This window comes from Crocuta crocuta, unplaced genomic scaffold (genome assembly GCF_008692635.1).
Source record: "Crocuta crocuta isolate KB4526 unplaced genomic scaffold, BGI_CrCroc_1.0 scaffold9, whole genome shotgun sequence".
Lineage (NCBI taxonomy): Eukaryota > Metazoa > Chordata > Mammalia > Carnivora > Hyaenidae > Crocuta > Crocuta crocuta.
Window position 1 is genome coordinate 10,053,461 of NW_027551567.1, and position 26,659 is coordinate 10,080,119.

The 26,659-nt window shown below is 36.1% G+C and overlaps 1 protein-coding gene across 2 annotated transcripts in view; it reads left to right on the plus strand.

Moving 5' to 3' along the window:
• LCA5 (lebercilin LCA5) overlaps positions 1-26,659 on the plus strand; it is a 90,839-nt gene that overhangs the window by 9,590 nt on the left and 54,590 nt on the right. Inside the window, exons 1-3 of one of the 2 annotated variants that reach the window (XM_077750317.1) lie at positions 19-168; positions 18,988-19,377; positions 24,520-25,049. In XM_077750317.1, coding sequence (XP_077606443.1) covers positions 19,179-19,377; positions 24,520-25,049 — 729 coding nt within the window. In that variant the 5' untranslated portion in view covers positions 19-168; positions 18,988-19,178. Of the gene's footprint in view, positions 1-18; positions 169-18,987; positions 19,378-24,519; positions 25,050-26,659 lie in introns of those variants that run through there. The other variant, XM_077750316.1, reaches the window with a different exon arrangement.

Genomic DNA, 26,659 nt, shown 5'->3' on the forward strand with positions numbered 1-26,659 from the left:
CCCAGGGGCCCTGGTCCCCGCCCCTACTTTGGTCCTGCGTTCAAACTTCCCGCACCCGGGCAGTCCCGACTGGCGCCCGCCCCGCAATCTTCGCAGCAGCCAGGCACCCACTCTAAGACGGCGAGACTCTGAAGAAGCCCCGCGGGGAGTTTGATCGGCGGAAAGAAGGCAAGGAGGCGGGACGCCGCGACGGAGCTGGGGGGGGCCGGGGCGGGTTGGGGGGGTGGGCTTTGGCGTGGGCGTGGAGATTGGGGAGTTGGGGGTGCGAAGTGAGGCTGGGACTGGAGCGTGGAGGGCTGGCCTTTCGTGGACGGAGGCCTGCGAGTTAGGGCGGGGAGGATGAAAGGATTAGGGATGCGCAGGGTTTGGGGGCGCGGGTAGAACGGAGTCCTAGGAAAAGATGTGAAGAGCTGGAAATGGGCCTGGAGGATGGGAGGATTACCAACAGGTGGGGGATTGGGAAGTTGGGAGGAGACGGAGCTGGGGAAAGGTTGGTTATTTGTTGGAATCAGGAAGAGGAGGAAGGGAGCTCATTGCAAGAGGGTCTAGAGAAGGGGTTAGGAAACCCTTGGAGGCCTGTGGCGACTGAAGATGGGAAAGGAGGCCTTGAGGCTTTCGGTATCTCTGGGGTAACAAATTCGAGATTAAGACTATGGTTGGAGTGGAAAGACCCATTCATTTGTCCGGCCTGTGAAATTGTTAACATGGCCTTCAGGATGAGAGGAGAAAAGATGCTTGGCAAAAAATGCGCCTACTGGGCATAGATGAGTGAGAGTGCCAAGGTACTTGGTGTTTTATGTTGGCAGGACCAAAGGGTACCTTCAGCAGTGGTGAAGATCATGGGTCCTGAGTTTAAACATCTCTCATACACTTTGTGACCTTGGATGAATTACTGGCATCAATTAGTAACGAATTACTGGCTAGTAAGAGATTACTAGGGGCATATATATTTTTTCTATTTGGGAATGGGAGTGGTAGGTATTATGAGGATTAATTTATTGAGATGTTCCTACTTATACTTAGGTAAATGAAAAAAGTGGGTGGTTCTGTTAAAGTGGATTTCTCTTTGGAATTTGGTTTGTGTGAACAATTCGATGGGCTGCATTTACTGGAGATTTTCTTAATCTTTTCCTTTGTTGACCCTCCTCTGAAAGTCTGAAGAAAGTTTTGGCCCCCCTCCCTAGGAAAATACACTTGGGCACATACATGTTATGCCCGTCCTTTACCTTCAGGTTAAGAACTTCGATTAGATATATCTTTGAGATCAAAAGTCATCCTTTAAATTGTTGTTATTATTATTATTGTTTTGGTGTAGGGGGCTACATATGGTTTGGAAAAAAGGGTACAGTTCTGGAGAGAGTTTACTTTCTTTAGCATGTTGTTATTTTAATCCATATTTTTTTCCAGTTACAGTTCCACACTTGTATATTACTATTCTATTTCACTTTGGGCTTTGTTGCATGTTGACGTATATGTTTATCCAAACTCACAGTGGGAAATAAGTTTGTTTTGAGATTCTGAATTGACAAAGCATCATTTCAAATACCAAAAAGTACTCGGTGACTTTGGAAAAGAGATTTTTCTTATTTTGTCAGTCATGTATTTTCCTTTCTTTTTTTTTTTTTTTTTTAAATTTTTAATGTTTTATTTATTTCTGAGAGAGAGCGCGCAGCATGAGCATGGGAGGGTCAGAGAGAGAGGGAGACACAGAATTGGAAGCAGGCTGCAGGCTCTGAGATAGCTGTCAGCACAGAGCCCGACGCAGAGCTTGAACCCACCAAGCATGAGATCATGACCTGAGCTGAAGTCGGAGGCTTAGCTGACTGAGCCACCCAGGCGTTCCTCTTTCTTTTTTTTTCTTAAGTTTATTTATTCATTTTGAGAGAGACAGAAATGGTGTAATTGGGGGAGGGGCAAAGAGAGGGGGAGAGAGAATCCCAACCGTACTCGTCGCTGTCTCTGCAGAGCCCAGCCCCATGCAGAGCTGAATCTCACCAACTGAAAGATCATGACCTGAGCTGAAATCAAGAGTTAACACGCTTAACCAGCTGAGCCACCCAAGCGCCCCAGAGTCACATCTTTTCTGTGAAACAATCATGGAACAGTGTAACACACAGAAGTCTATTAGAAGATGCTGTTCTCTTGGGGCACCTGGGTGGCTCAGTCATTTAAGCATCCCACTCTTGATTTCTGCTCAGGTCACAATCCCAGGGTCGTGAGATCTGGTCCCTGGTCTGTCTCTTCACTGAGCGTGGAATCTGCTTGGGATTCTCTCTCCCTCTGCCCCTCCCTGGCACACACACATGTGTGCGCGCGCTCTCTCTCTCTCTCTCTCAAATTAAAAAAAAAAAAATGAAAAAGAAGATGCTCTTCTCGCACCTGGTTTTTCTCCTGCATGTTAGTACTCGTTTTCTTTGTGGAGTGCTCCTCCTCTGCTCATCATTTAATTATTGTGTTTCCTCATAAGTTAGTCTGCTTTCTCTTCACTCTGTGTTCTTTTTTTGGCTGACTTCATCCTCAGGCTTCTGGTAGTCTTGGCTTCTACCGTCTATATTTTATGAATATACTCTCAATTTTTATCTCTATCCTGGAACTCTTGAATTAACTCTAAATTTGTATAGCTAATTTTTGATATTTCCACATAGATTTCCCATAGGCATTCTGAACTCAGTCTGTCTGATATTAAACCATCACCTTTCCCCACCAAACCTATCCTATTGAGTGGTACCATATTTATCCAATTTTGTAATTCCAACTTTGGAATTCATTTAGGTGGTTCTTTTTTTCTCATAGTCCACATACAATCTGTCACCTAGTCCAGTTTGTTTTACTTGATAAACATTTCTTAATTCTGTACTTTACATCTCTAATTACCCACGTTAGTTCAAACCACTATCATTTGTCTCCTGATTTCAAGAACAGCTGGTCTTTTGCCTTCAGCCTTACTGGCCTCCAATTCTTGGGTTGGAGATGGATCTTTGTAAATGTCAGATCTGGTCATTTTAATCCTAGAAGATCTTTTGTTTCCAACCAACTTCTTTGTGTGATATAAAGGTCCTTCTTGTTATGGTCTCTTTGACTTGGTATTGTTTCATTTAGTACTTAGTCACTACCCCCCAGCCAATGCAGTCATTCTAAACCAGCATTGTCTAAAAGAAATATAATGTGAACCATATACAGAAGTTAACATTTTTTCCAGGAGCCACAGTAAAATACAAACAGTGTGAAATTTTAGTAGTATATCTTATTTAACCCAATAAATTCAAAATACTATTTTAACATATGATTAATATTTAACAATATTATTAAGGAGATATTTTATGTCCTTTTTTATGGACTAAGTTTTCAAAATTCCATGTGTATTTTACACTTACAGCATATCTCAATTCTGACTACTAGCTAGATCAGAAGCCACTATATTGGATAGCACATTGTATACTATTTGCAGTTTGATGGTATGCCACACTTACCTAATGCCTTTTACTTTTGCACATTCTGCTTCCTCTTACTGAAATTGGGTCTTCTCTCACTAACTGCTTTCTTTTATTAACCTCATCTACCATTACCCAACTCCCACCCTGCCTCCCCCCCCATAACAACCCACAAATACACATCGTGTGCATAACCTCTGCTAATACCGAAAGATTTAATTTAGGCCTTATCTCCTTTGGAATTCTCCCCAAACTCCCTCTGTCCTCTAATCTTAGTTGTTTCTTCTTCTTTTTTTAATTTGAGAGAGAGAGAGCCCCCGTTAGCAGGGGGAGGAGCAGAGAGAGGGAAGAGAGAATTCCAGGTAGGCACTGTGCTGTGAGCATGGAGCCCAGAGTTCGACACAGGGCTTCATCTCACTAACCAAGAGACTATGACCTGAGCTGAAATCCAGAGTTGGATGCTTAAGCGGCTGAGCCACCCAGGCGCCCCTGTCCTCTAATCTTAGCTATAAGTTTACTTAGCCTGCTTTACTTTTTTTGTCATTAGTACTCATACTCTTGTATTATCTTTTTCTTCTTGTGTTGGAGTTTCTTAATAGTAGGCTATCAGTTGTATTTACTTAATCTTGTATCTCCATTCATAGTATTGTGGCTGGCACAGTAGGTGTTCAGTAAATGCTTTATGCATGAATGAATAAATATTCTGTGATGGTTTCATTTGACCGACCAGTCTTTGGGAATGCATATTGTAGTTAAGATGCTTTAATTTGACCCACTGTTTCAAAATGCTGTTTAAATGAAGCTGATTATGCCTTAAATATATACTGTGTAATGAAGCTGATTATGCCTTAAATATATACTGTGTAATGTATACTGTGATCTGACCTAGAGTCTAGAAAACCATACTTAAAATCTAAACGTAGTTTGATTTTAAAGCAAGAATAGGTGTTGTGTGGGGGTGCCTGGGTGGCGCAGTCAGTTAAGCATCTGACTTCAGCTCAGGTCATGATCTCATGGTCTCTGAGTTCTAGCCCTGTGTAGGGCTCTGTGCTGACAGCTCAGAGCCTGGAGCTGCTTCAGATTCTGTCTCCGTCTCTTTCTGCCCCTCTCCCACTCACACTCTGTCTCTCTCTCAAAAATAAATTAACATTAAAAAAAGTAGGTGTTGTGTTAATAAAGGTAGGATAAAGAAATGCTGAGGGGATATCCTGGAAAATATAGGTAGAAGAGTAGAAAAACTACTTGGTTTTATCTGTTTCTAATAATTTTTTCTCCTTTATTTATAAGAGAGAAGTAGTTGCCGTTTTAGATGCAACAATATTGTTTTTACCTTTGTCTCATCTTCAGTTATTTCTATTCCTTTTTGAGGAGAGAGATCTTATTTATATCTTTCTCTCTTAGTTTATTTTTATTTTACTCATCTAAATGCCTGTTTTTTGAGCTCTTTTTATTTTACTCATCTAGTTGCCTGTTTTTTGAGCTCTTTTGTTGGCAGCAGAGGTAGCCGGGCACCAATGTTTTATACAAAGAAGGCTGAACATGGGAAAATGACAGGAAATTAACAGTTCTTTGATTTTATATAGTTTTTTTTTTCCTTTAAGAACTTTTCTTAAAGTCACATGAATCAGATAATCATGATATTCCATATATAATAGTAGACTCTCTAGCTTAGGTCTATTTTTTGATTCATTTGAAACTTCATATAAGGAGGCATTCTGGTAGTGAATGGACTGATGGTCATCTTTTTCTGACCTGTTATGTGTGACCTATACTATTTGGGACTTTTTTAGAAATAAGTTTATTTTTTGATGATAAATGACACGTTAGATTTTCTAGTTTTCTAGCATTGCCATAGTAGCACTCCTGGCCATTTTTAGAAAATAAACAATTCTTAGGAATTGAAATTAGGCAAGATTTGTAGTTTTTCTTTTTTGCTTTTGTCTAGTTACCCTTATATAGATAGGGAAAGCAAATGAACAACTGTTAATTCATTCTCAGTCAGAAAGAGTTAATTTAAATTAGCTGAAGAACTGTACGTGAAATATAAATCTTCAATGTTCTGTTAATCTAGGTAACTTTTCTCTTTCAAGAGAAAAGTTTGGATGTGGGATGTGAGGTTAAGAAGGAATCCATGATCCTTGGATTTGTGACATAAAATTTAGTAGATAGAGGTGTCATTTAATGAAATTAGAAAAGTAGGAAAGAGTGGGTGTAGGAAGAGGCCAAATCAAGGTTTTGGTTTTGGATATGTAAGTTTGAAATTATTTTTAGATACCCAGGTGGAGTTGTCAAATACATAGGGTGGAGATGTGAATCTCGAAGTCAGAGTAAATGAAGTCTAAATGAGATCACCTAAGGAGAGAGTGTAAAGAAAAGAAGGCCAGTATGTGGTGCCTTGGGTTTTCCAACATTTAGAGATGAGGGGGCAGATTCAACAAAAGAGACTGAGAAGAGATAGTAAGAAAACCAGGAAAGCAGTTGGCTGTGGGAGCTAAGAAAGAAAAGAGACTTTTGGGAAGGAGGGAGATGGTTATATGTTTCAAGTACTGCTGTAAGGTCAAGGATGAACAGGACGGAAAATTGGCTACTGGATTTAGCCAAGATGAAAGTCACTGTCTGTTTTGACAAAAGCAATTTCAGTGGAATAGTGGAGGTGAAAACCTGACTAGTGTCGATTCACCTTCTGGTTGGGAAAGTGGAGATAACATTCTAGATTCTAGATTATTAGTCCAAAGAGATTTACTGAAAAATTAGAGTAGAACAATTGCATCATAGATGCATTAGAATGTGGAGGTAACAAGAGCTTTATTAAAGCCTCTGTTGATAGGAATGGTCCTATACAGAGTGTAGAGTAGCAGGGGCAGTATCCTTGAGATAGAGAAGTATGGGAAGGGAGATAGGTGAAAGGCTTAGCTCTGAAAAGGAGCAGAAATACATCTTTAGTTTTAGTGGTGGGAGGGCAGCAGTATGGGATAGATGCTGATGGAGGTGACTTCAGAGGTGAGGTAGTTCTAATCTGATTGTACCAAATGGATTACTCATCTGAGGGAAAGCTGTACAGTCATACTTCTTTTTATTGCACACTGATTTATTGTGCTTTGCATATACTACTTTTTTTTTATGATTTAAAGATTTGTGGCAACCTTGCATTGAGCAAGTCTACTGGCAGCATTATTCCAATATTATTTGCTCACTTTCTGTCCATCTCATATTTTCTTAATTCTCACAGTATTTCAGATTTTTTCATTTTTACTGTATTTGTTATGATGATCTCTGATTAGTTATCTTTGATGTTACTACTCTAATTGTTTTGGGGTACCATGAACTGCACCCATGCAAGATTGGGTTTAATTGATTAATGTGTGTATTCTGACTGCTCCACCAGCCAGCCGTTCCCCCATCTCTCTTTCCCCGTCCTTGGTCCTTTCTATTCCCTGACACAGCAAGATTGAAATAGGCTTGTTAATAACTCTATAATGGCCTGTGAGTGTCCCAGTGAAAAGAAGAGTCAGATGTCTCTCACATTAAATCAATAGCTAGAAATGAGTTAAGCCTAATGAGGAAGGCATGTCAAAAGCCAAGATAGGCCAAAAGGTAGGTCTCATGTATCAAACAACCAAGTTGCAAGTGCAAAGGAAAAGTTCTTCAAGGAAATCAGAAGTGGTACTGCAGTGAACACATGAAAAGAAAGTGAAACAGCCTTATTGCTGATATGGAGAAAGTTTTGGTGGTCTGGGTAAAAGATCAAACCAGCCATAACAATCTTGTAAGCCAAAACCTATTCCAGAGTAAAGCCCTACTCTTTTCAGTTCTGTGAAGGCTGAGAGAGTTGAGAAAGCTGGGGGGAAAAAAAGTTTGAAGCTATAAGAAGTTGACTCATGAGGTTTATGGAAAGAAACCATCTCCCTAACATCAAGCGCAAGGTTAAGTAGTAAGTGGTGATGTAGAAGCTACAGCAAACTTGCTGTACTGGATCTGAGATCCAGTAGATCTCAGATAATAAAGATAGTGGCTTTACTAAACAACAGATTTTCAGTGTAGACAAAACACCCTTCTATAGGAAGAAGATGCCATCTAGGACTTTCATAACTAGAACGGAGAAGTCAGTGTCTGTCTTCAAAGCTTTAGAGGATTCTCTTGGTACTGGCTAATGCAACTAACGACACTTTAAGTTGAACCAGTTTATTTGCCATTCTTAAAATTCTAGGGCCCTTGAGTATTATGCTAAATCTACTCTGCCTGTCCTCTATAAATGGAACAACAAAGCCTTGATGATAGTGTATCTGTTTACAACATGGCTTACTAAATATTTTAAGCCTACCATTGAGGCCTACTGCTCAAGAAAAAAGACTCCTTTCAAAATATTACTGCTTGTTGACAATACACCTGGTCACCCAAGAGCTCTGATAGGGATAGACAGATTCATGTTGTTTTCATGCCTGCTAATACAGTGTCCATTCTGTCCCCATGGATCAAGGAGTAATTTCGACACTCAAATCTTACTTTAAAAATACATGTTGTAAGACTGTAGCTGCCATGCATTGTGATTCCTCTGATGGATCTGGGCAAAGTACATCGAAAACCTGGAAAGGATTCACCATTCTAGATGCCATGAAGAACATTTATTTGTGGTCTATATATTAACATTAATGGAAGTTTTAAACAAGCTGATTTCAACTCTCATGAATGACTTCAAGGGGGTCAAGACTTCATTGGAGGAAGTCATTGCAGGTGTGGTGGAAATAGCAAGAGAACTAGAATTAGAAGTGGAGCCTGAAGATGTGACTGTATTACTGAAATCTCATGATTAAACTTGAACAGAAGAGGAGTTGCTTCTTATGGATAAAGAATGGTTTCTTGAGGTAGAATCTCCTCCAGGTAAAGATGCTGTGAAGATTGTTGAAATGATAACAGAGGATTTAGAATATTATATAAACTTAGTTGACAAAGTAGTGGCAGGGTTTGAGAGGATTAACCCCAATGTTGAAAGAAGTTCTATGAGTAAAATGCTGTCAAACAGCATTGTATGCTGCAGAAAAATCATTCATGAAAGAGTCAATCAGTGAGACAGACTTTATTGTCTTATTTTAAGAAATTACCACAGCTACCCAACCCTTCAGCAACTACCACCCTGATCAGTCAGCATGCATCAACATTATGGCCAGACTCTCCACCAGCAAAAAGATTATGGCTCCTTGAGCGTTCCAATGATAATTACCTTTTTTTTTTTTAGCAATGAAACATTTTTAAATTAAGGTATGTACATTTTTTAAAAAACATAATGCTCTTGCAGTATAGTTTAAACATTTATATGCATCAGGAAACCAAAAGAATTCATTTGACTATTTTTGTTGCAGTCTTCACTTTATTGAAATATTTGTTTTATTGTGGTGGTCTGGAACTAAACCTGCAATATATCTGAGGTGTGCTTGTGATCCTTTTCAAAGTTTATTATCTTAACTCTGTGACCTTAGAAAAATTATAATCTTGGGTAACCCAGTTTGTTTTTCTGGGGGTTTTCTTAATCTGTTCGAAGAAAGGAGTGATTCCCTGGTTTCCTTCTAGTGCTAAATTGGCATGTAATCTCATTAAGCTAGAGTATTTATTTTTATTTGCTTATACTTTTTTTTTTTACTGAAGTACAATTGACACACAGTGTTACATTAGTTTTAAGTATACAGCATAGCAACTCTATAGGTTATGCTATGCTTACTACAAGTGAAGTTACTGTCTGTCACCATACAATGCCATGACAATACCATTGACTAGATTTTGTATGCTGTCCCTTTCAACCCATGATTTATTCACTCTATAACTGGAATCCTGTACCTCTGGTTCCCCTTTACCCATTTTGCCCATCTCAGACACCCCACCCCTAGCCCCAGTAACCACCAGTTTATGGGTCTCTTTCTGCTTTTTAAAAATTGGTTCATTTGTTTTATTTTTTCAGATTCCACATATAAGTGAAATCATATGGTGTTTGTCTTTCTCTACTTGATTTATTTCACTTAGCATAATATCCTCAGGGTCCATCTATGTTGTCAGAAATGGCAAGATCTCATTCTTTTTTATGACTGGGTAATACTTCATTGTATATATACCACATCCTCTTTATCCATTCGTCTGTGGATGGATACTTGGGTTGTTTCCATATCTTGGCTACTGTAAATAATGCTGCAGTTAACGTAAGGGTGCATATATGTTTTTAAATGAGTGTTTTTGTTTTCTTTTGGTAAATACCCAGTAGTGGAATATCTGGATTATGTGGTATTTCTATTTTTAATTTTTGAAGACTCTCCATACTGTTTTCCTCTGTGGCTGTACCAGTTTACATTCCTGCCAACAGTGCATGAGGGTTCTCTTTCTCCACATCTTTGCCGGCACTTGTAATTTTTTCTTCTTTGATACTAGCCATTCTGACTGTGAGGTGATACCTTATTGGGGTTTTGATTTGCATTTCCCTGATGATTAGTGATATTGAGCATCTTTTTTTGTGTCTATTGGCCATCTGTCTTCGTTGGAAAAATTTCTATTCAGGTTCTTTGACTATATTTTAATTGGATTGTTTGGTTTTGGTGTTGGGTTGTATAAGTTATTTATATATTTTGGATATTAACCCCATAACAGGTGTACTGGGTTGCTTTTTTATTTATGGTTTCCTTTGCTGTGCAAAAGTTTTTATTTTGATGTAGTCCCAGTTAGTTTACTTTTGCTTTTTGTTTCACTTTCCTGAGGAGAAAAATTTAAAAGTGTTGGTATGGTCTGTATCGAAGAGATTATTGCCAGTATTTTCTTCTAGGAGTTTTATGGTTTCAGGTCTCACATTTAGGTCTTTATTATGAATTTATTTTTGTGCATAATGTAAGAAAATGGTCTAGTTTCATTCTTTTGCAGGTACCTGGTCAGTTTTCCCAGCACCATTTATTGAAGAGGCTGTCTTTCCCATTGTATATTTTTAACACCTTTGACAAATGAATTTACCACACACACGTGGGTTTATTTCTGGGCTCTCTATATTCCATTGATTTATGTGTCTATTTTTGTTCTGGTACAGTCTGGGATTGTAATACCTCCAGTTTTTTCCTTTCCTCTCAAAATTGCTTTGGCTTTTCGAGGTCTTTGTAATTCTATACAAATTTTAAGGTTATTTGTTCTAGTTTTGTAAAAAAAAAAAATACTGTTGGCATTTTGATAGGGATTGCATTGAATCTGTACATTGCTATGAGTAGTATAGACATTTTAACAGTATTAATTCTTCCAACCTATGAGCATGGTGTATTTTTCCATTTGCTTCTGTCATCTTCAACTTCTTTCATCAGTGTTTTATAGTTTTTTTAAAAAGTTTATTTATTTATTTTGAGAGAGAGAGAGAGAGCAAGCGAATCCCAAGCAGTCTCTGCACTGACAGTATGTAGCCTGACATGGGCCTCAAACTCGTGAACTGTGAGATCCTGACTTGAGCTAAGATCAAGAGTCAGGCGCTTAACTGATGGAACCACCCAGGCACCCAGTGTTTTATAGTTTTGAGAGTACAGGTCTGTCATCTTCTTGGTTAAGTGTATTCTTAGGTATTTTATTCTTTGTGGTATTGTAAATGGAATTTGTAAAAAAAAAAAAATTCTGCTACTTTGGTATTAGTGTATACAAATGCAACAGATTTCTGTATATTATTTTTGGATGCTGCAACTTTATTGAATTAATTTATTTTAATAATGTTTTGATAGACTCTAGGGTTTTCTATGTATAGTATCATATTATCTACAAATAGCGACAGTTTTGCATTTTCCTTTACCAGTTTGGATGCCTTTTAAAAATTTTCTTGTCTGATTGATGTGACTAGGATTTCCTCTATTATTTGAGTAAAAGTAGCATGAGTAGACATCCTTGTCATGTTCCTGATCTTGGTGGAAAAGCTCTCAGTTTTTTCTTTTTTTAAAAGCTCTCAGTTTTTTTGTCAAATATGATGTTAGTTGTGGGTTTGACATATGTTGCCTTAATTATACTGCAGTATGTTTTCTGCAAACCCACTATGTTGAGAGCTTTTGTTCATTAGATGGATTGAATCGATTCTGGATTTTGTCAAATGCTTTTTCTGCATGTAATGAGATGATCATATGATTTTTATCCCTCATTTTGTTATGTGGTGTAACATGTTAATTGATTTGCAGATATTGAACTATCCTTGCATTCCTGGAATAAGTCCCACTTCATCATGCTGAATGATTGTTTTAATGTATTGTTGAATGTGGGTTGCTAATATTCTGTTGAAGTTTTGCATGTATGTTCATCAGATATATTGACTTATAGTTTTCTTTTTCAGTAGTATCTTTGGTTTTGGTATCATGGTAATGCTGATCTTATAGAATGTATCTGGAGCTATCCTTCCTCTGCTGTTTTTGGAATAGTTTGAAGAGAATAAGTATTCTTTATTTTTTTGTCTTTATTTAAATTCCAGTTGGTTAACAACAGTGTAATATTAGTTTTGGGTGTATGGCTTAGTGATTCAGCACTTCCATACAACATCCAGTGCTTATCACAAGTGCACTCCTCAGTCCCCATTACCTATTTAACCCATTCCCCCCCCCACCACCTCCCTTCTGGTAACCATCAGTCTGTTCCTGATTTGCCTCTCATTCCCCCCCCATGTTTGTTTGTTTCTTAAATTCCACATGAGTGAAATCATAAGGTTTATTTGTCTTTTTCTGACTTATTTCACATAGCAAAATACTCTTTTGCTCTATCCATGTTATTGTAAATGGCAAGACTTTATTTTTTATGGCTGGGTAATACTCCATTGTGTATATATACTATATCTTCTTTATCCACTTATCAGTCAGTGGACACTTGGTTTGTTTCCATGGTTTGGCCATTGTAGATAATGCTGCTATAAATATTAGGATGCACGTATCCCTTTGAATTAATGTTTTTGTATTCTTTGAGTAAATACCTAGTAGTGCAGTTGTTGGATCATAGAGTAGTTCTATGTTTAACTTTTTGAGGAATCTCCATACTGTTTCCCAGCGTGGCTGCACCAGTTTTGCATTCCACCAACAGTGCAAGAGGGTTCCCCTTTCTCCACATCCTCGCAACACCTGTTGTTTCTTGTGTTGTTGATTTCAGCCATTCTGTCAGGTGTGAGGTGATATCTCACTCTAGTTTTGATTTGTATTTCCCTGATGATCAGTGATATTGAGCATCTTGTGTCTGTTGGCCATCTATATGTCTTCTTTGGAAAAATGTTGAGAATAGGTATTCTTTAAATGTTTGGTAGAATTCACCTGTGAATTCATTCGATCCTACATTTTTGTTTGTTGGGAGTTTTTCGATTATCAATTCAATTTTTTCTACTAGTAATCAGTCTGTTTAGATTTTCTATTTCTTCATGATTCAGTTTTGAAAGAATTGTATATTTTTTAAGGAAATTAACCATTTATTCTAAGTTGCCCAATTTGTGGATTGAATTTTTTCATAACATTCTATTTGTATTTCATTTGTTACATCTCTTTAATTTCTGATTTTGTTTATTTGTGTGTTCTTTTTTTCTTGGTGAGTCTGGCTGAAGGCTTATCAATTTTGTTTATCTTTTCAAAGAACCAGCTCTTGGTTTCATTAATCTTTTCATAATCTTTTTAGTCTTTATTTCACAATAATTTTCACTCTGATNTCTTGAGGTAGGTATCAATCATTATAAATTTCCCTCTCAGAGCTGTTTTCACTGTGTGCCAAAGAATTTTGGACTGCTGTGTCTTCATTTTCATTTTCTCCTATGTATTGTTTTATTTTCTTTTTGATTTCTTTGTTGTGTCATTGGTTGTCTAGTATTTATACTTTATAAATTAGTAGTTTTATTAGTTGCCTTCATCTTTCTTTTTCTTTTAGTCTAATGTTTAATGTCTTTTTGTTTTTAATTTGTTACTTTTTGTTTGTTTGCTTATGTGAACTTTTTCTGGCAGTACTGTTAGTCAGGCAACAGTGTTTCCATAAGGTCTAAGTACTAATTTTTTAAAAGGGAGTTTTCATAAGTGTCTAAAAGACTATTCCTTTGGAAGGCTTAAGTCATTGGGTGCTATATTTTCTAAGAAATGTTTGTTTTCAGGAAGGATTGTAACATATTATGGGATGTTACAAGTATATGTATGTTGGAAATGCCCACCTTAGTTCAGAATAGATCCTAAATCAGAAACTGGGCAAAGATAAGATAACTCTCTAGTACTTTGGTGGTTACTCTTGAATTTTTGTCACTATTAAAGTTTTCTCATATAATTGACATGAAATATTTTTAGGGAATATATGAAGGATATATATTCATATATTTGGATATATACATATTTTTAATATATTTCCTAAAAAAAAGGGACATTGTGACTTTTTCTTAATTGTCTCTCTTTGATGGAAGAGCCAGACCCTGCCCTGAAAAGAACTCACAGTGTATTCTTGCTCAGATTGTTTTCTTCATTGTCTGTAATGGCATCTGTACCATCACTAATTTTTGTTGGCTGACTTGATGCATGAATTGAAGTTGCATGGATTTTGGAAAAGTGATTGCTTATATCAAGTTGCCTTAAAAGGGTGGGAATAACTCAGAAATAATTGGCTTAAAATACATGTGTCATTAAGGATGTAGATTTGTATTTTTCTCCTCTCTTCTTGAAGACCACATTAAAACTATTAAAGAAAAACAGCAGAACAAACCTATAACTTTGAAGGGATGATTGGGTACTCTCAGATAAGACAGCACATTTTTGAAAGAGGAAAAGAGTAATGATTGATGAAACATATTAAAACAGAGAAAACTATGTCAAAATATTCAAGAAAGCAAAGAAAGATTCAGATATATTTAACAGGATCTTAGAGAATCTTAGCATTTAAAAAGTCAGAGACAAAGGGTAATTGGAAATAGGAAGGAAGAACAATTGAAAAACTAAGTTATGTCTCCTTTCCCACTGAATCCCATACAGAGTGACTCTGTGTAGTATCCCTTGCCCTTCACCTCTCCTTTTCTTTCTGATCAAAAAATACAGAAGTCATTTTTTTCTGGAAATAAAAACAAAGACAACACTAAAAGAGAAGTACAGTTGCTATGGTGGACATTTGTATCTGGAGATTATCCCTCATCCAGGGGTGTCCCCTGGAAAATCACTGATTTTCGGCTGTTCATCCTAAAGCATAGTGTATGTATCAGGAACCCGTACTTATATGTACTTGTTTTCCATTCATTCTTCTTCTTATTTATCAGTGGACAAACAGAAATTAACTTCAAAGAAATAAAACCAACACTATATAAATGAAAAGTCTATGGTAAAGAAAAAAACGTTCACCATGTGAAGTAGATAGTTCTTGGATCAGAAAAGTCTTAATTTAAAACAAACAAAATGGGGGCACCTGGGTTGCTCGGTTGGTTATGTAGCCAACTTCAGCTCAGGTCATGATCTCAAGGTGAGTTTAAGCCCTGCATTAGTCTATGAGCTGACAGCTCAGACCTGGACCCTGCTTCGGATTCTGTGTCTCCCTCTCTCTCTGCCCCTCCTTCGCTCGCACACTGTCTCTCTCAAAAACAAACATAAAAAAAAATTGTGTTCTCAGAGAAATAAAAATGTATTGTCTCAGTAAAGCAAGAACAGACTAATTATTTGAAAAGTCAGAACAAAAAGAGTTACTGGAAATTAAAGTGTTTGTAGAAATTAAAAACAAACAAAAAACAGAACCCTGGATAATTAAAAGATAAGTTGAATAAATATATTTAAAAATAGAAAAACAGAGAGCAGGTCTATTATTTAGCCAGTAGAAGTTTCAAAAAGAGTAAACAGCAAAGTCAATTATCAGAAAAGTAACATAAGAATATTTCTAGTGCTTAAAGACATTAGTTTCAATATAAAAGGAAGAGGGAGATAAAGGGGCAACACAATTAATGAAAACAAAGACTCACACCTAGGCACGTTGTGGAATTGTGGTATAAGAGGAGGAAGAATCCTAAAATCTCCTAAGGAGGGGGGAAAAAGATAATCTGTAAAGGAACGAGAATCAAATGATCATAACTAGAGTGTAAACTCCATAATGGCAGTGATTATTGTTGTTGTTTTCATTATGGTTACATGGTGAGAGCTCAAAAGAAATACGTGTTGAATATAAGAATGACTATACCATATAGCAAGGACCTCTTAAGGGTTTAGAAGACAGTGGAGCAGTGTCTTTAAAGTTCTGAGAGAAATGACTTAAATTAAAATGCAGAACCTATGAATCATATCAAATTGGAGGGCAAAATAAAGACATTCTCAGGCATATAACAACTCAGAACATTTACCCCTTAACCCATCTATTTACCCTTTCTGACGAAGTTATTTGAGGATATGGATCAGTAAAATGATGATCAAAAGACATTGACATGAGCTACTAAAATGATGGGTTAACTCAGAAGTATGATAAAAGTGATTCTAGAATAACAGTGGTATAACAGATGTACAAAGTAATTGTTTAAATTAGAATAGGAAATAATTGGTCCCCAAGGAAAATGTCTTTAAGAGGAAGAATGGAATGGATTTAGCCTGCAGATAGAGTGACTAGGAAGCTGGGTAAATACTAGTGATGTAGGAAGGTGGTTTTTTCCTTTCAGTAGGAAAAAAGGACAATTAAGAATTCTAAGGACAAAACCTTGCATAACCCAACAAGTCATAAGTTAAATCCTCATCTTTATAGTCTCAAGTTGCTAATTCAAGAAATAGCGTAAGCATGAAAGTATAAGCCACTAAAATAGTTATCCCAGGGAGAGGGACTTGAATAATGGGTCAGTGGATGTTCCCTTTTTAAAAAATTATATGCATATATTTGAGGTAGGATGGGGGAGAGTGGGTGTTAGTGCATAGGAGGTGAATGACAGGTAATGTTTTGTAGGTTCTACCTTTTGCAGTGAAAAGTTAGGTGGCACCTCTGATTAAGATGGGATAGTTCATAGGGAGTTACTCCTGCTATATGCCTATAAACAAATAATCCCCATCTAAACCATATAATCAGCTTTTAGTGATATTATTGGAATCAGAACGGTCTTTGACAAAGAATATCAATCAGAATTTACTGAACATCTTGTATGTTTGAATTGTAAATAGTTGATTTTTACTGAGTGCTTATTGTGTCATAGTTATTGAATTATCCCATTTAACTGTCATAACAATTCCCTGAGGAAGTTACTGTTATTATTCTCTTTAAAGATGAGATCATTGAGATTCAATGAGCCCAGCACCAATATAAACAGCTTTAAAAACTTAAGTTAATGAAAATTCAACAAAATTGAAAAATTAGTTCTTCAGTCACATTTACCACATTTCAGCGTGCCCAGTAGCCATATGTGGCTAGCTACCATGCTGGACAGCGCAGATTATAGAGCATTTCCATTCTTGCTGGAAGTTTTATTGGATAGCCTTGCCTTACAGAACCCTTCCCCCCCCCATTGTTTCTTTATCTTTTTCCTTTTAAAAAATATAAAGCATTATGTATGCACATTTGTAATCTCTCTTTGATAAAGAAAGACTGTATATGATTGGTCCATATTCCTGTGCTTAATGTATTGTGGAGGTCACTCCAGGCTGCAGAAAATGCAGAGGTAGTCCTCATTCCCTTAGTAGCTTCATAGTACTGTACTTCACTGTGTGGGTGAACTTGTAGCCAGTTTCTTATTGATGGTTTTTTGATTGTTTTAGTTCTCTGCCATTGGAATACTGCTGCAGTGAACCGTAGTAGTGCCACCTTGTGCATATGGATTTTTCATGTAGTGCTAGAAGCACTGTACTTCCATCAATGGGATTTTTTTTATATTAAAAAAGTAATCTAATTTTATTTTAGTAGAAAATAAAAATATATAGAGAAAAAATCATCTAAAATTCATGTTGCTCAGACACTATTTTGGTGTATATGTATTCCTTACTTTGCTAATTTTTTTCAGTTCCTCAAGGAAGAATACTCTATACTTTCAGTTTTTTTTTTTTTAATGAATATGTGTAGTTGAGATCATATTGTATTCACTAGTTTGAATTTTTTTCTTTACCATGGTAGGATAAACATTTCCTCTGGTAACACAAACTTTTTGTAAGTGTTTCTAACGATAGCATGATATTATGCTGTATTGATTTTTACAATATTCTTAATTATTCTGCGATTGTTAGACATTTAGTTTGCTTCCTTTTTTAATGTTTTTTAAAATTTATTTCTGAGAGAGAGAGACAGAGACAGAGAGAGGCAGGGTGAGCAGGGGAGGGTCAGAGAGAGAGGGAGATACAGAATCTGAAACAGGTACAGGCTCTGAGCTGGCAGTCAGCACAGAGCCTGATGTGGGGCTCGAACCCACGAACTGTGAGACCATGACCTGAGCCGAAGTCTGATGCCTAACCAGCTGAGCCACCCAAGCGCCCCATTGCTTCCTGTTTTTAAAATTGTACTGCATAAATTTTTGTGCATAACTTTCCCCCTATTTCTAGAATTATTTTCTTGTTATATAGGAATGGGTCAAAGGTTAAAAAGTGTAATTAAATTTTAATACATCTTGCCAACTTTTTTCCCCAAAAATCCTGTGGATCTTTTATTTTTAATGTTTATTTATTTATTTTGAGAGGAAGAGATAGTGCAAGTGAGCATGAGTGTGGGAAAGTCAGAGAAGAGGCAGAGAGAGGGAGAGAGAATCCTAAGTGGGCTCCATGCTGTCACTGCAGAGCCCAGTGTGGCGCTCAATCCCATGAACCATGAACCATGAGATTGTGATCTGAGCTGAAGTTAAGAATTGGATGCTCAACTGACTGAGCCACCCAGGTGCCCTACTGTGGATCTTTTCTTGATAGGCACTCCAGCAGCATTGAGTGCTGCTTTGAAAAATCTTCGATAATTTGTTAAGATTAAAAATGGTATCTGAAGTTAAATATATTTTTAGAAATATGTATTTATTTAGGTAATCTCTACATACCAGCATGGGGCTCAGACTCATTTTCTTTTAGTGTATTGCCCATTATGGGTCTTAACATGTATTTGCCCATTTAATATTTGACCTCATATTTTTCTCGTGGGAGTGGTATGAGTTATTTATTTATGTGTTAAGGATGGAAACTATTTTTCTGTCATATTGTACCTGTTTTTCATCAGATGTTTTAATTTGGTTAATTTTTTACATACTTTAGTTGTACATTTTTATGTAGTTATTTTTGTTTGTTTCTAGTAGTAGACTTACCTTTACCCCTCTCTGCCTCCCCAGAAAAGAAGAAAATGGTGATTTGGTCAGTAATCATCTGTCAAAAATCAGCTTTTGTGTTTATTATAAATCTTAAGATTTGGGGGAGTCCAATTCAGTTAGCATTTATTCAGGAACAATTATATATTAGGTACCTTATATGTTCTCTGTCCAACCTACAACATTCTGCCTTTTCTCCAAAGACTGTAAATAACAATGTGAAAACATAGATGAATTGAATTATAGCCTTTTTAAAAAATGATAAGCAGTATGTTATTTGCTTTAAGTATCTTCTATTGTACCAAACTGTAAAACCTAATACTGAGTTTCCTTCCCCTTCCTTAATTGTAGGAACAAATATGCATCTTCTGGCTGCTAATGTGCTGATCTCTACTGCAGATGCCTAGAGAAAACAAATTGCAGACATGAATATAATCACCAGGATCTGAAGACTCTAAACGCTGGTCCTCAGACTTGTCATGGATTTTTCTGGAGAAAGGAATCTGTGAAATTATGTGAATAGAGAACATTTTTCAAAAACCATGGGGGAAAGGGAAAGAAGTCCTGATAATGATCAAGAAAGTAAGGCAGACAAACATTATTACTCTAATTGTTCATCTGATTTTGAAACTACCCCACAGTCTTCTGGCCGGTCATCGCTGGTCAAGTCCTCTTCACCTAAGAGTATAAAGGGAAAAAATCCTAAAAGACAGATTTCAGATAGCCAAGTACATCACCAAGGTAAGCATTCTAGAAGAGTTCAGTAGACCTAGAAGACTCATTTTGAGTGTTTAGGGAAAGTTGTATGAATGAAACTCTTCTATAACTATGTATATTGATATGTGCATGGAAATGGGCTGATTTATATATATAGATGTTATATATATATAGTTTTGTATATATAGTTGTTGCTCATGATGCTGTATATTATTATTATAATCAAAATCGTACTATATACAGAAGAAAGAATCATAAATAAGCCTTCTTATTTTGTTTTGTTCTTTCTAAATAAATGCTTGTCTTGGTGTTTTTGAGGTACTATACAGGCAAAAAGAATCACAAAGTATTTGTACCTTTTTAAGGTACAAATTCTGCACTTTGAAAAAGCAGCAGAAGACATTGCTATAAAGTACTTAAGGGGCATTTTTATAGATGGAGTAAAATTACTTCCTCTAGGTTACACAGTGCTTACTACAAAAATTCAAATTAAATCTAGAAATGGAATTTGAGACTTGGGACCACCACTGTTTTCTATTAAACTGTGTTATAATGCAAACAAGATTAATCATTAGAAATAATTTGTCTTATTAAAATGTTACTAGTCTGGAACTACATATTAATAAATATTGGTCAAGGCAGTATTCTAGAAATCTCTTTATCTTAATGAATTTCTGGTCAAAAAACCTCTGATGTACTTAGTAACAATATATGTAAGGACTACTTTAGAAAAATACACTACAGAATAATAAACTAAGTTAAATAAGGTAATTATAGTGTTCATTAATAAATGCAGCACAGCTGTAACGGCCACGGTTAGAAAGATTGTATAGTTTAGATTGCATGGCAGGCAGGGGTAAAATTAGGAACTGCAAAGGAAAACAGAGGCCAGGTCATGAAACACCGTGAATCCTATAATGATATATTGACTGTCTGTTTCTGTGGAAAAATAGCTATCAAATCGATTTAAGCAGAGGTGTAATTAAATTTGCTTTTACAAATTTTTACTTTGAAAAGTAACGTTTGCTTTTTAAAAATCTGCAAAGAATACATGTTAATTTTTTTTTTTTAATATTTTTATTTATTTCTAGAAGAGAGAGAGAGAGAGACAGCGTGAGCAGGGGAGGGTCAGAGAGAGAGCGGGATACAGAATCTGAAGCAGGCTCCAGGCTCTGAGCTGGCAGTCAGCACAGAGCCCGATGCGGGGCTCGAACCCACGAACCGCGAGATCATGACCTAAGCGAAAGTCGGACGCTTAACCGACTAAGCCACCCAGGCGCCCCTATGTTAATTTTGAAAGAAACCCTTTCATGGACCCCTGATCTAACTTCCCAGGGATGTCCATACTTATTACAGTTGAATACTTTTTTCTTTCTCTTCCTTTCTTTCCTTTTCATGCTTTTATTTCCTTTCTTTTCTTTCTTTCTCCGGTACAATGCTACAAGTTTTTTGGTCTTTTCCTCCATACCTGTCATTGTGAGCCTCTTGTTTTGATTTTGTGGTTGAGAGCATGATCTGATATTAAAATTTTGCTATCTAATTAAGAACAAACAGACTTTATGGTTGAATCTTAGAAAATGCCCATTTACTTCTAAGAAACAATTTACATACTTTGGGAATTACTTGTAGGAATACTTTTAATTTTTTCTTGCTTCCCGAGAAACAATTTAGGATGCCACGTAATTAAAGAGTCAGAAATTCTTAAGCCTTACCTTATTTAAGAAGATAATTGAGAAAAAGCTATGCAAAACAGTTCCAGCATCACCCAGAAAAATCTCAGTTATTATCTTCAGTCTGACTTGTACTATTTTCTGCTTTGTATTACCTTCTGTATTAAAATCTGTGGTAATTCATCTACCTTAGATCAATCAACAAGACTACACCAGTTACACGTAACACTTTAGTGTTTCCATAAACACTGAATTAGTGTTAAATAGAATATGCTGTTTAAGTTGCAACTGCCAGTGTATAGTAAATTAAGGAAAGAACAAATGTAACTAAAACAGTATCTTGTATACTTAAAATTGTGGATTTGCATGTTTGATAGCACATTCTTCCTTTCTCTTTTTAATTATCAGTATATTTAATTATTTTTAAAATGAAATTGTTCTATCAAAAGTTATATGCAAAGTGATAAAATTTGATGATAGTTTAGGTTATACATGTTTGTATATTACATGTTACATGTTTTGTACTTCATGTGGTACTGATAATATAAATATCTTGAGGTTTTTGTAGATGCATAATTCATCTTTATTACATTTTTTTGGCTGCATGTTTTTTCAAAGGAGAGTCATATTTTTATCACCTGAAGGAAGAAAAAAGCAATATTTTCTCACCCTCTTTTTCATAGTGAGTTAGCAAGAGGTAGGTGAAGAGTGATATACATGACAGTCAGTCATCATTTCTCTTCTCACTTGAATTAGCGTTGTATTTCATATTGATAGTTTTCAAAATGAAAATAAGTAAATGGCGTTTAGGAAATATTTTTGAATTTAGGTTAAGTGTCCTTTTTATAATCAGTTTGTAGTTGTACGAATAGAATATGCTATAAATAAATGTTCCAATTTTTAGGATGTGGAAAAGTTGGTTTTGGAAGGTCTTTCTCTGTCTGACTAAATAACTAAGGTATTAGAGGAAAATTCTATTGATTTTATATAGGCTTTAACTTTTCAAATAAGTTTCTATTTGCATGAAATCTTGTTTGCTGAGCAATATAATTTTATATATAAAATCAGAAATTTGGAAGAATTAATAGTCATCTTTATAATCATTTTTATATATAAAGTTTCTGTCATTCCAAGAATTGAGTACATATTTCATAATAGTATATGGATACCAAAACTGTTATTAACTCAGTATGTTGGGAAAGAAGGAAAATTGAAATGAAGGATGCCCCAATTTAAAATTGGAGCAGTGCTGTTCAGGGAAAATATAATGCAAGTCACAAATGTAATCCACACATGTAATTTTATATTGTCTGATAACTACATTAAGAAAGAAAATCAGGTAGAATTAATTTTAATATACTTTGTTTAACCCAACATATCCAAAATATTATCTTTTTTTTTTTTTTTCCTTTTTGAGAGCGAGTGAATGTGCATGCACATGTGGGAGAGGGGCAGAGGGAGAGCGGGAGAGGGAGAGAGAGAATCCTAAGCAGGCTGCATACTGTCAGCACAGAGCCGCATGCCCAGCTGGATCTCATGAATGCTGAGATCATGACCTGAGCCAAAATCAAGTCAGATGCTTGACTGAGCCACCTATGAGGCCTCAAAATATTGTTGTTTCTAAATGTGGTTAATATAAAACATTATGTTTGGAACATTATGCATTTTTTTAGAGCTAAGCGTTTGAAATTTGAAAAACTAAGTGTGTGTTTTTTTGAACTAAGTGTTCACTGTATGAGTATCTCCATTTGGACTGCTCACATTTCAGATCTCTCAGTAGCCACATGTGGCTGGTGACTACTACTATATTGGATAGTGTAGTTTCAGAGCTACAAGTAGGCTTTCCCTCATTTCTAATTATTACCACTGCCTTTTGTGTATTCACATATTCATAGAACTGGAATCCCAAATCGGTATACATTCAAAACACATTTAGAATCTTCTATTTTTTAAATGAAACTTTGTAATGTAAATATTACTTTTTACTCTTTACTTGTTTATATAATGGAATTAAAGTATCCATGACTGGAGAGATGGGTAGGGAAAGGTTAAATTTTCTAGTTTTCCTTTTTTTTTTTTCATCTGGAATGCATTTCCTTCTTGAGAAAAACGCAGTCACCTTGGAGATTAAAGTTCATTATTCTCAACTGTGGCAGGCTTCCAGATGCCTCTTTTAAAGGACAGGGGCTCTGTATATTGGGGCCTAAGTTTAATGAACTTTTAGTAAAAGTAATGACATTCCAAATTTTTGTGAAATGTTATTTAATATGTACAATTTAAGGATTTTATATGTGTATATTTTTTAGGGTGTAGTTTTTTGTTTTTGTCTTGTTCTCAAATTACATCAAATGTTTTTGATTGAAACTTCCACAAAAGAAACCCCCGAGCAAGCATTTAAAATCACATCTGTACTGCTAAAAGTGTTTTTCATTTTCCATCACTGATAAATGGGATTAGGTTCTTATTACTGCCAGAGAATATTTGAGGAGAACTTCCTGTTTTATATGCATTTTTTGTTTAATCCTCACAACGACCTAGTTATATAGGTGGTGTTATCCTAATTCTATGGGTGGGGAAGATAGACCTGGAAAGATTTAGCCCAATTGCCTAGGGAGTTCTTATGTGGTAAATCAGAGTCCCAAACCCAAATCTTGTTGTACAACATGTTGTAATCTTATTTCTCCAAATAAATAAAAAGAGGTCTAGTTAATTTAGAGAAAATAAATTAACTATTAACTATTAACATATTTCCTCATTCTGAATTATAATCCCAAATATCTTGGTATAAATTACTTGAATATCACAATGTTTTGTCCAGTGTTTATTAAACACCTTGCTAATGATGATGATGCCCATGTTTGAATTCTGGCCATCTTATCTATAAAGTTGAAAATGGTAAAGCCTGAAACTGGCATTAAAAAAAATTTTTTTAATGTTTATTTTTGAGAGAGAGAGAGTGAGATGGGGAGGGGCAGAGAGAGAGACACTGCAATTTTTTAAACCAATGTAAAATAATTCCCTATAAACTATTGGGGTATCATTTTGATAAGTCAGAATAGTCTTGACCTTTCTTAAAAGATTCTGAATGTTTCTTTTTTTTTTTTTAATATTTTTTTATTTATTTCTAAGAGAGAGAGAGAGACAGCATGAGCAGGGGAGGGTCAGAGAGAGAGGGAGTCACAGACTGAAACAGGCTCCAGGCTCTGAGCTGGCAGTCAGCACAGAGCCCGATGCGGGGCTCGAACCCACGAACCGCGAGATCATGACCTAAGCGAAAGTCGGACGCTTAACCGACTAAGCCACCCAGGCGCCCTGAATGTTTCTTAATAACATTATATTAAGACTTCTAAATAAAGTCTGATATTTAAATTTTGAAAGGTCATTTTTTAAGGAACAATATAATTAAAGAATGTTATTGATTCACTTGTGTTAGAATGCATAAATAATATTACATTGGTACAGCTCTCACTTTATATTATTTCTGTTTCTTTTTTAGCCCCTAGGAAGCCAAGCCCTAAGGGTCCACCAAACAGAAAGGGAGTCCGAGTGGGATTTCGCTCCCAGAGCCTCAATAGGGAGCCACTTCGGAAAGATACTGATCTTGTTACAAAACGGGTTCTTTCTGCAAGACTGCTAAAAATCAATGAATTGCAGAATGAAGTAACTGAACTCCAGGTCAAGTTAGCTGAGCTGCTAAAAGAAAATAAGGCTTTGAAAAGGCTTCAGTACAGACAGGAGAAAGCCCTGAATAAGTTTGAAGATACAGAAAATGAAATCTCACAACTTATTGCCCGTCATAACAATGAGATTACAGCACTCAAAGAACGCTTAAGAAAATCTCAAGAGAAAGAACGGGCAACTGAGAAAAGGGTGAAAGATACAGAAGGAGAACTATATAGGACAAAATCTTCGTTACAGAAACTGAAAAAGATCTCTGAAGCTAGACACCTACCTGAACGAGATGATTTGGCAAAGAAACTGGTTTCAGCAGAGTTAAAATTAGATGACACTGAAAGAAGAATTAAGGTAAAACTTATACAGCTTCTAATTGTGCTGTTTTATATTATTTTTCATTGAGTATTTAAGACCATACTCTGTTAAGACTGTTTATTGAAATTCAGATTTGCTTAGAAATGAAAACTATTTTTAAATATTTTAAAAATTATCTTTCTGAGTAAGAGATTAGGAAAAAATTAAGATTGTATGTTTAAGAGCAAGATACAAAAGATTGATATATTAATGGGCTGGTTAATGAATGAATGAGTGTTTAATTCCATGAATTTTAGTCATTTTGGAGAAGTACATTATTTGATTACCTGATTGTCTAAAATTGAAAATAATACGAATAGCTATAGTATATAAAACTAACATTTGGGGCCATTGTGTAAGAGATACCACAAGAGAAACACTTTGTTTTTATTTCTTTGAACATTTGTGAAAGACATTTTTGGTGGCAGAGCATATCCTTATTCCCCCAAATAGAAACTAACATGAGAGGTAGGTAGAAGAATGTTGAGCTACTAGCCTGAGAGTACAGCAGAACTTTTATTTCTTTATTTTCATTTTTATACTTTTAGAGAGGGAGAGGGAGTGTGAGTGGGGGAAGGGCAGAGAGTGAGGGAGTGTGAGTGGGGGAGGGGGAGAGGGGGAGAGAGAATCTGAAGAAGGCTCCATGCCCAGCTCTGAGCACACGCAGGGCTGGCTAGATCTCAAGACATGAAACCATGACTTGAGCTGAAATCAAGAGTTAGATGTTTAACTGACTGAGCCACCCAAGCACCCAGAAAGATATTTTTCTTGGGATGCCTGGGTGGCTCAATCATGCCCAACTCTTGATTTTGGCTCAGGTCTTGATTTCACAGTTTGTGGGATTGAGCCCCATGTTGAGCTCTGCACTGACAGAGTGGAGCCTGCTTGGGATTCATCCTCTCTCTCTCTCTCTCTCTCTCTCTCTCTCTCTTAAAATAAATACATAAACTTAAAAAAGAAAGGTATTTTTCTTGTAACAAGTTGTAAAAAGCATTATCTCATGATTATTACACAGAGAATTTATATTAGATGCTAACTCATACGTATGTGTATCATGTACACATGATAAAATTACGTAGAACTAAATGCATATACAATATACATGGGAATATGTGTGTGTATATATGTATATCAAACAGAAGCCCTGAGTCAGGGCTTATTAAAACTGATGAGTAGTTTGGAAAGCCAAGTTAGGGGAAAAGTATGGGAATAATGCCTGCTATGAGAGCTCTCTGAGGAAAGGCAAGTCAGAACTACAAGTAAATTAGCTTCTGCAGTGTATTAGTGTATTAATTTGGTGTTTTTAATACAGGGTATGTTATTATACTACTCGGTATAGTATACTGTGTTCAGTATACCAGTGCTAAACCCAGAAGCAGTGGCTTACTAATACAGTGTACATCAGTGGTTACAAAGTGTCTAACTTGTTCTATAAAATTAGCAATCATTATCTTCTGCTTGAGTGCCCAGAAGATACCATATTGTGTAGGCTTCACCAGTGATTAACCCAAACTGCAGAGCAAACATACGGAGACTCCTTTTTTTTGAAAGAGTCACTTACCTTGAGGTGGAGTGGGGGTAGGAGCTGAAAGGAAATACTGGCACAA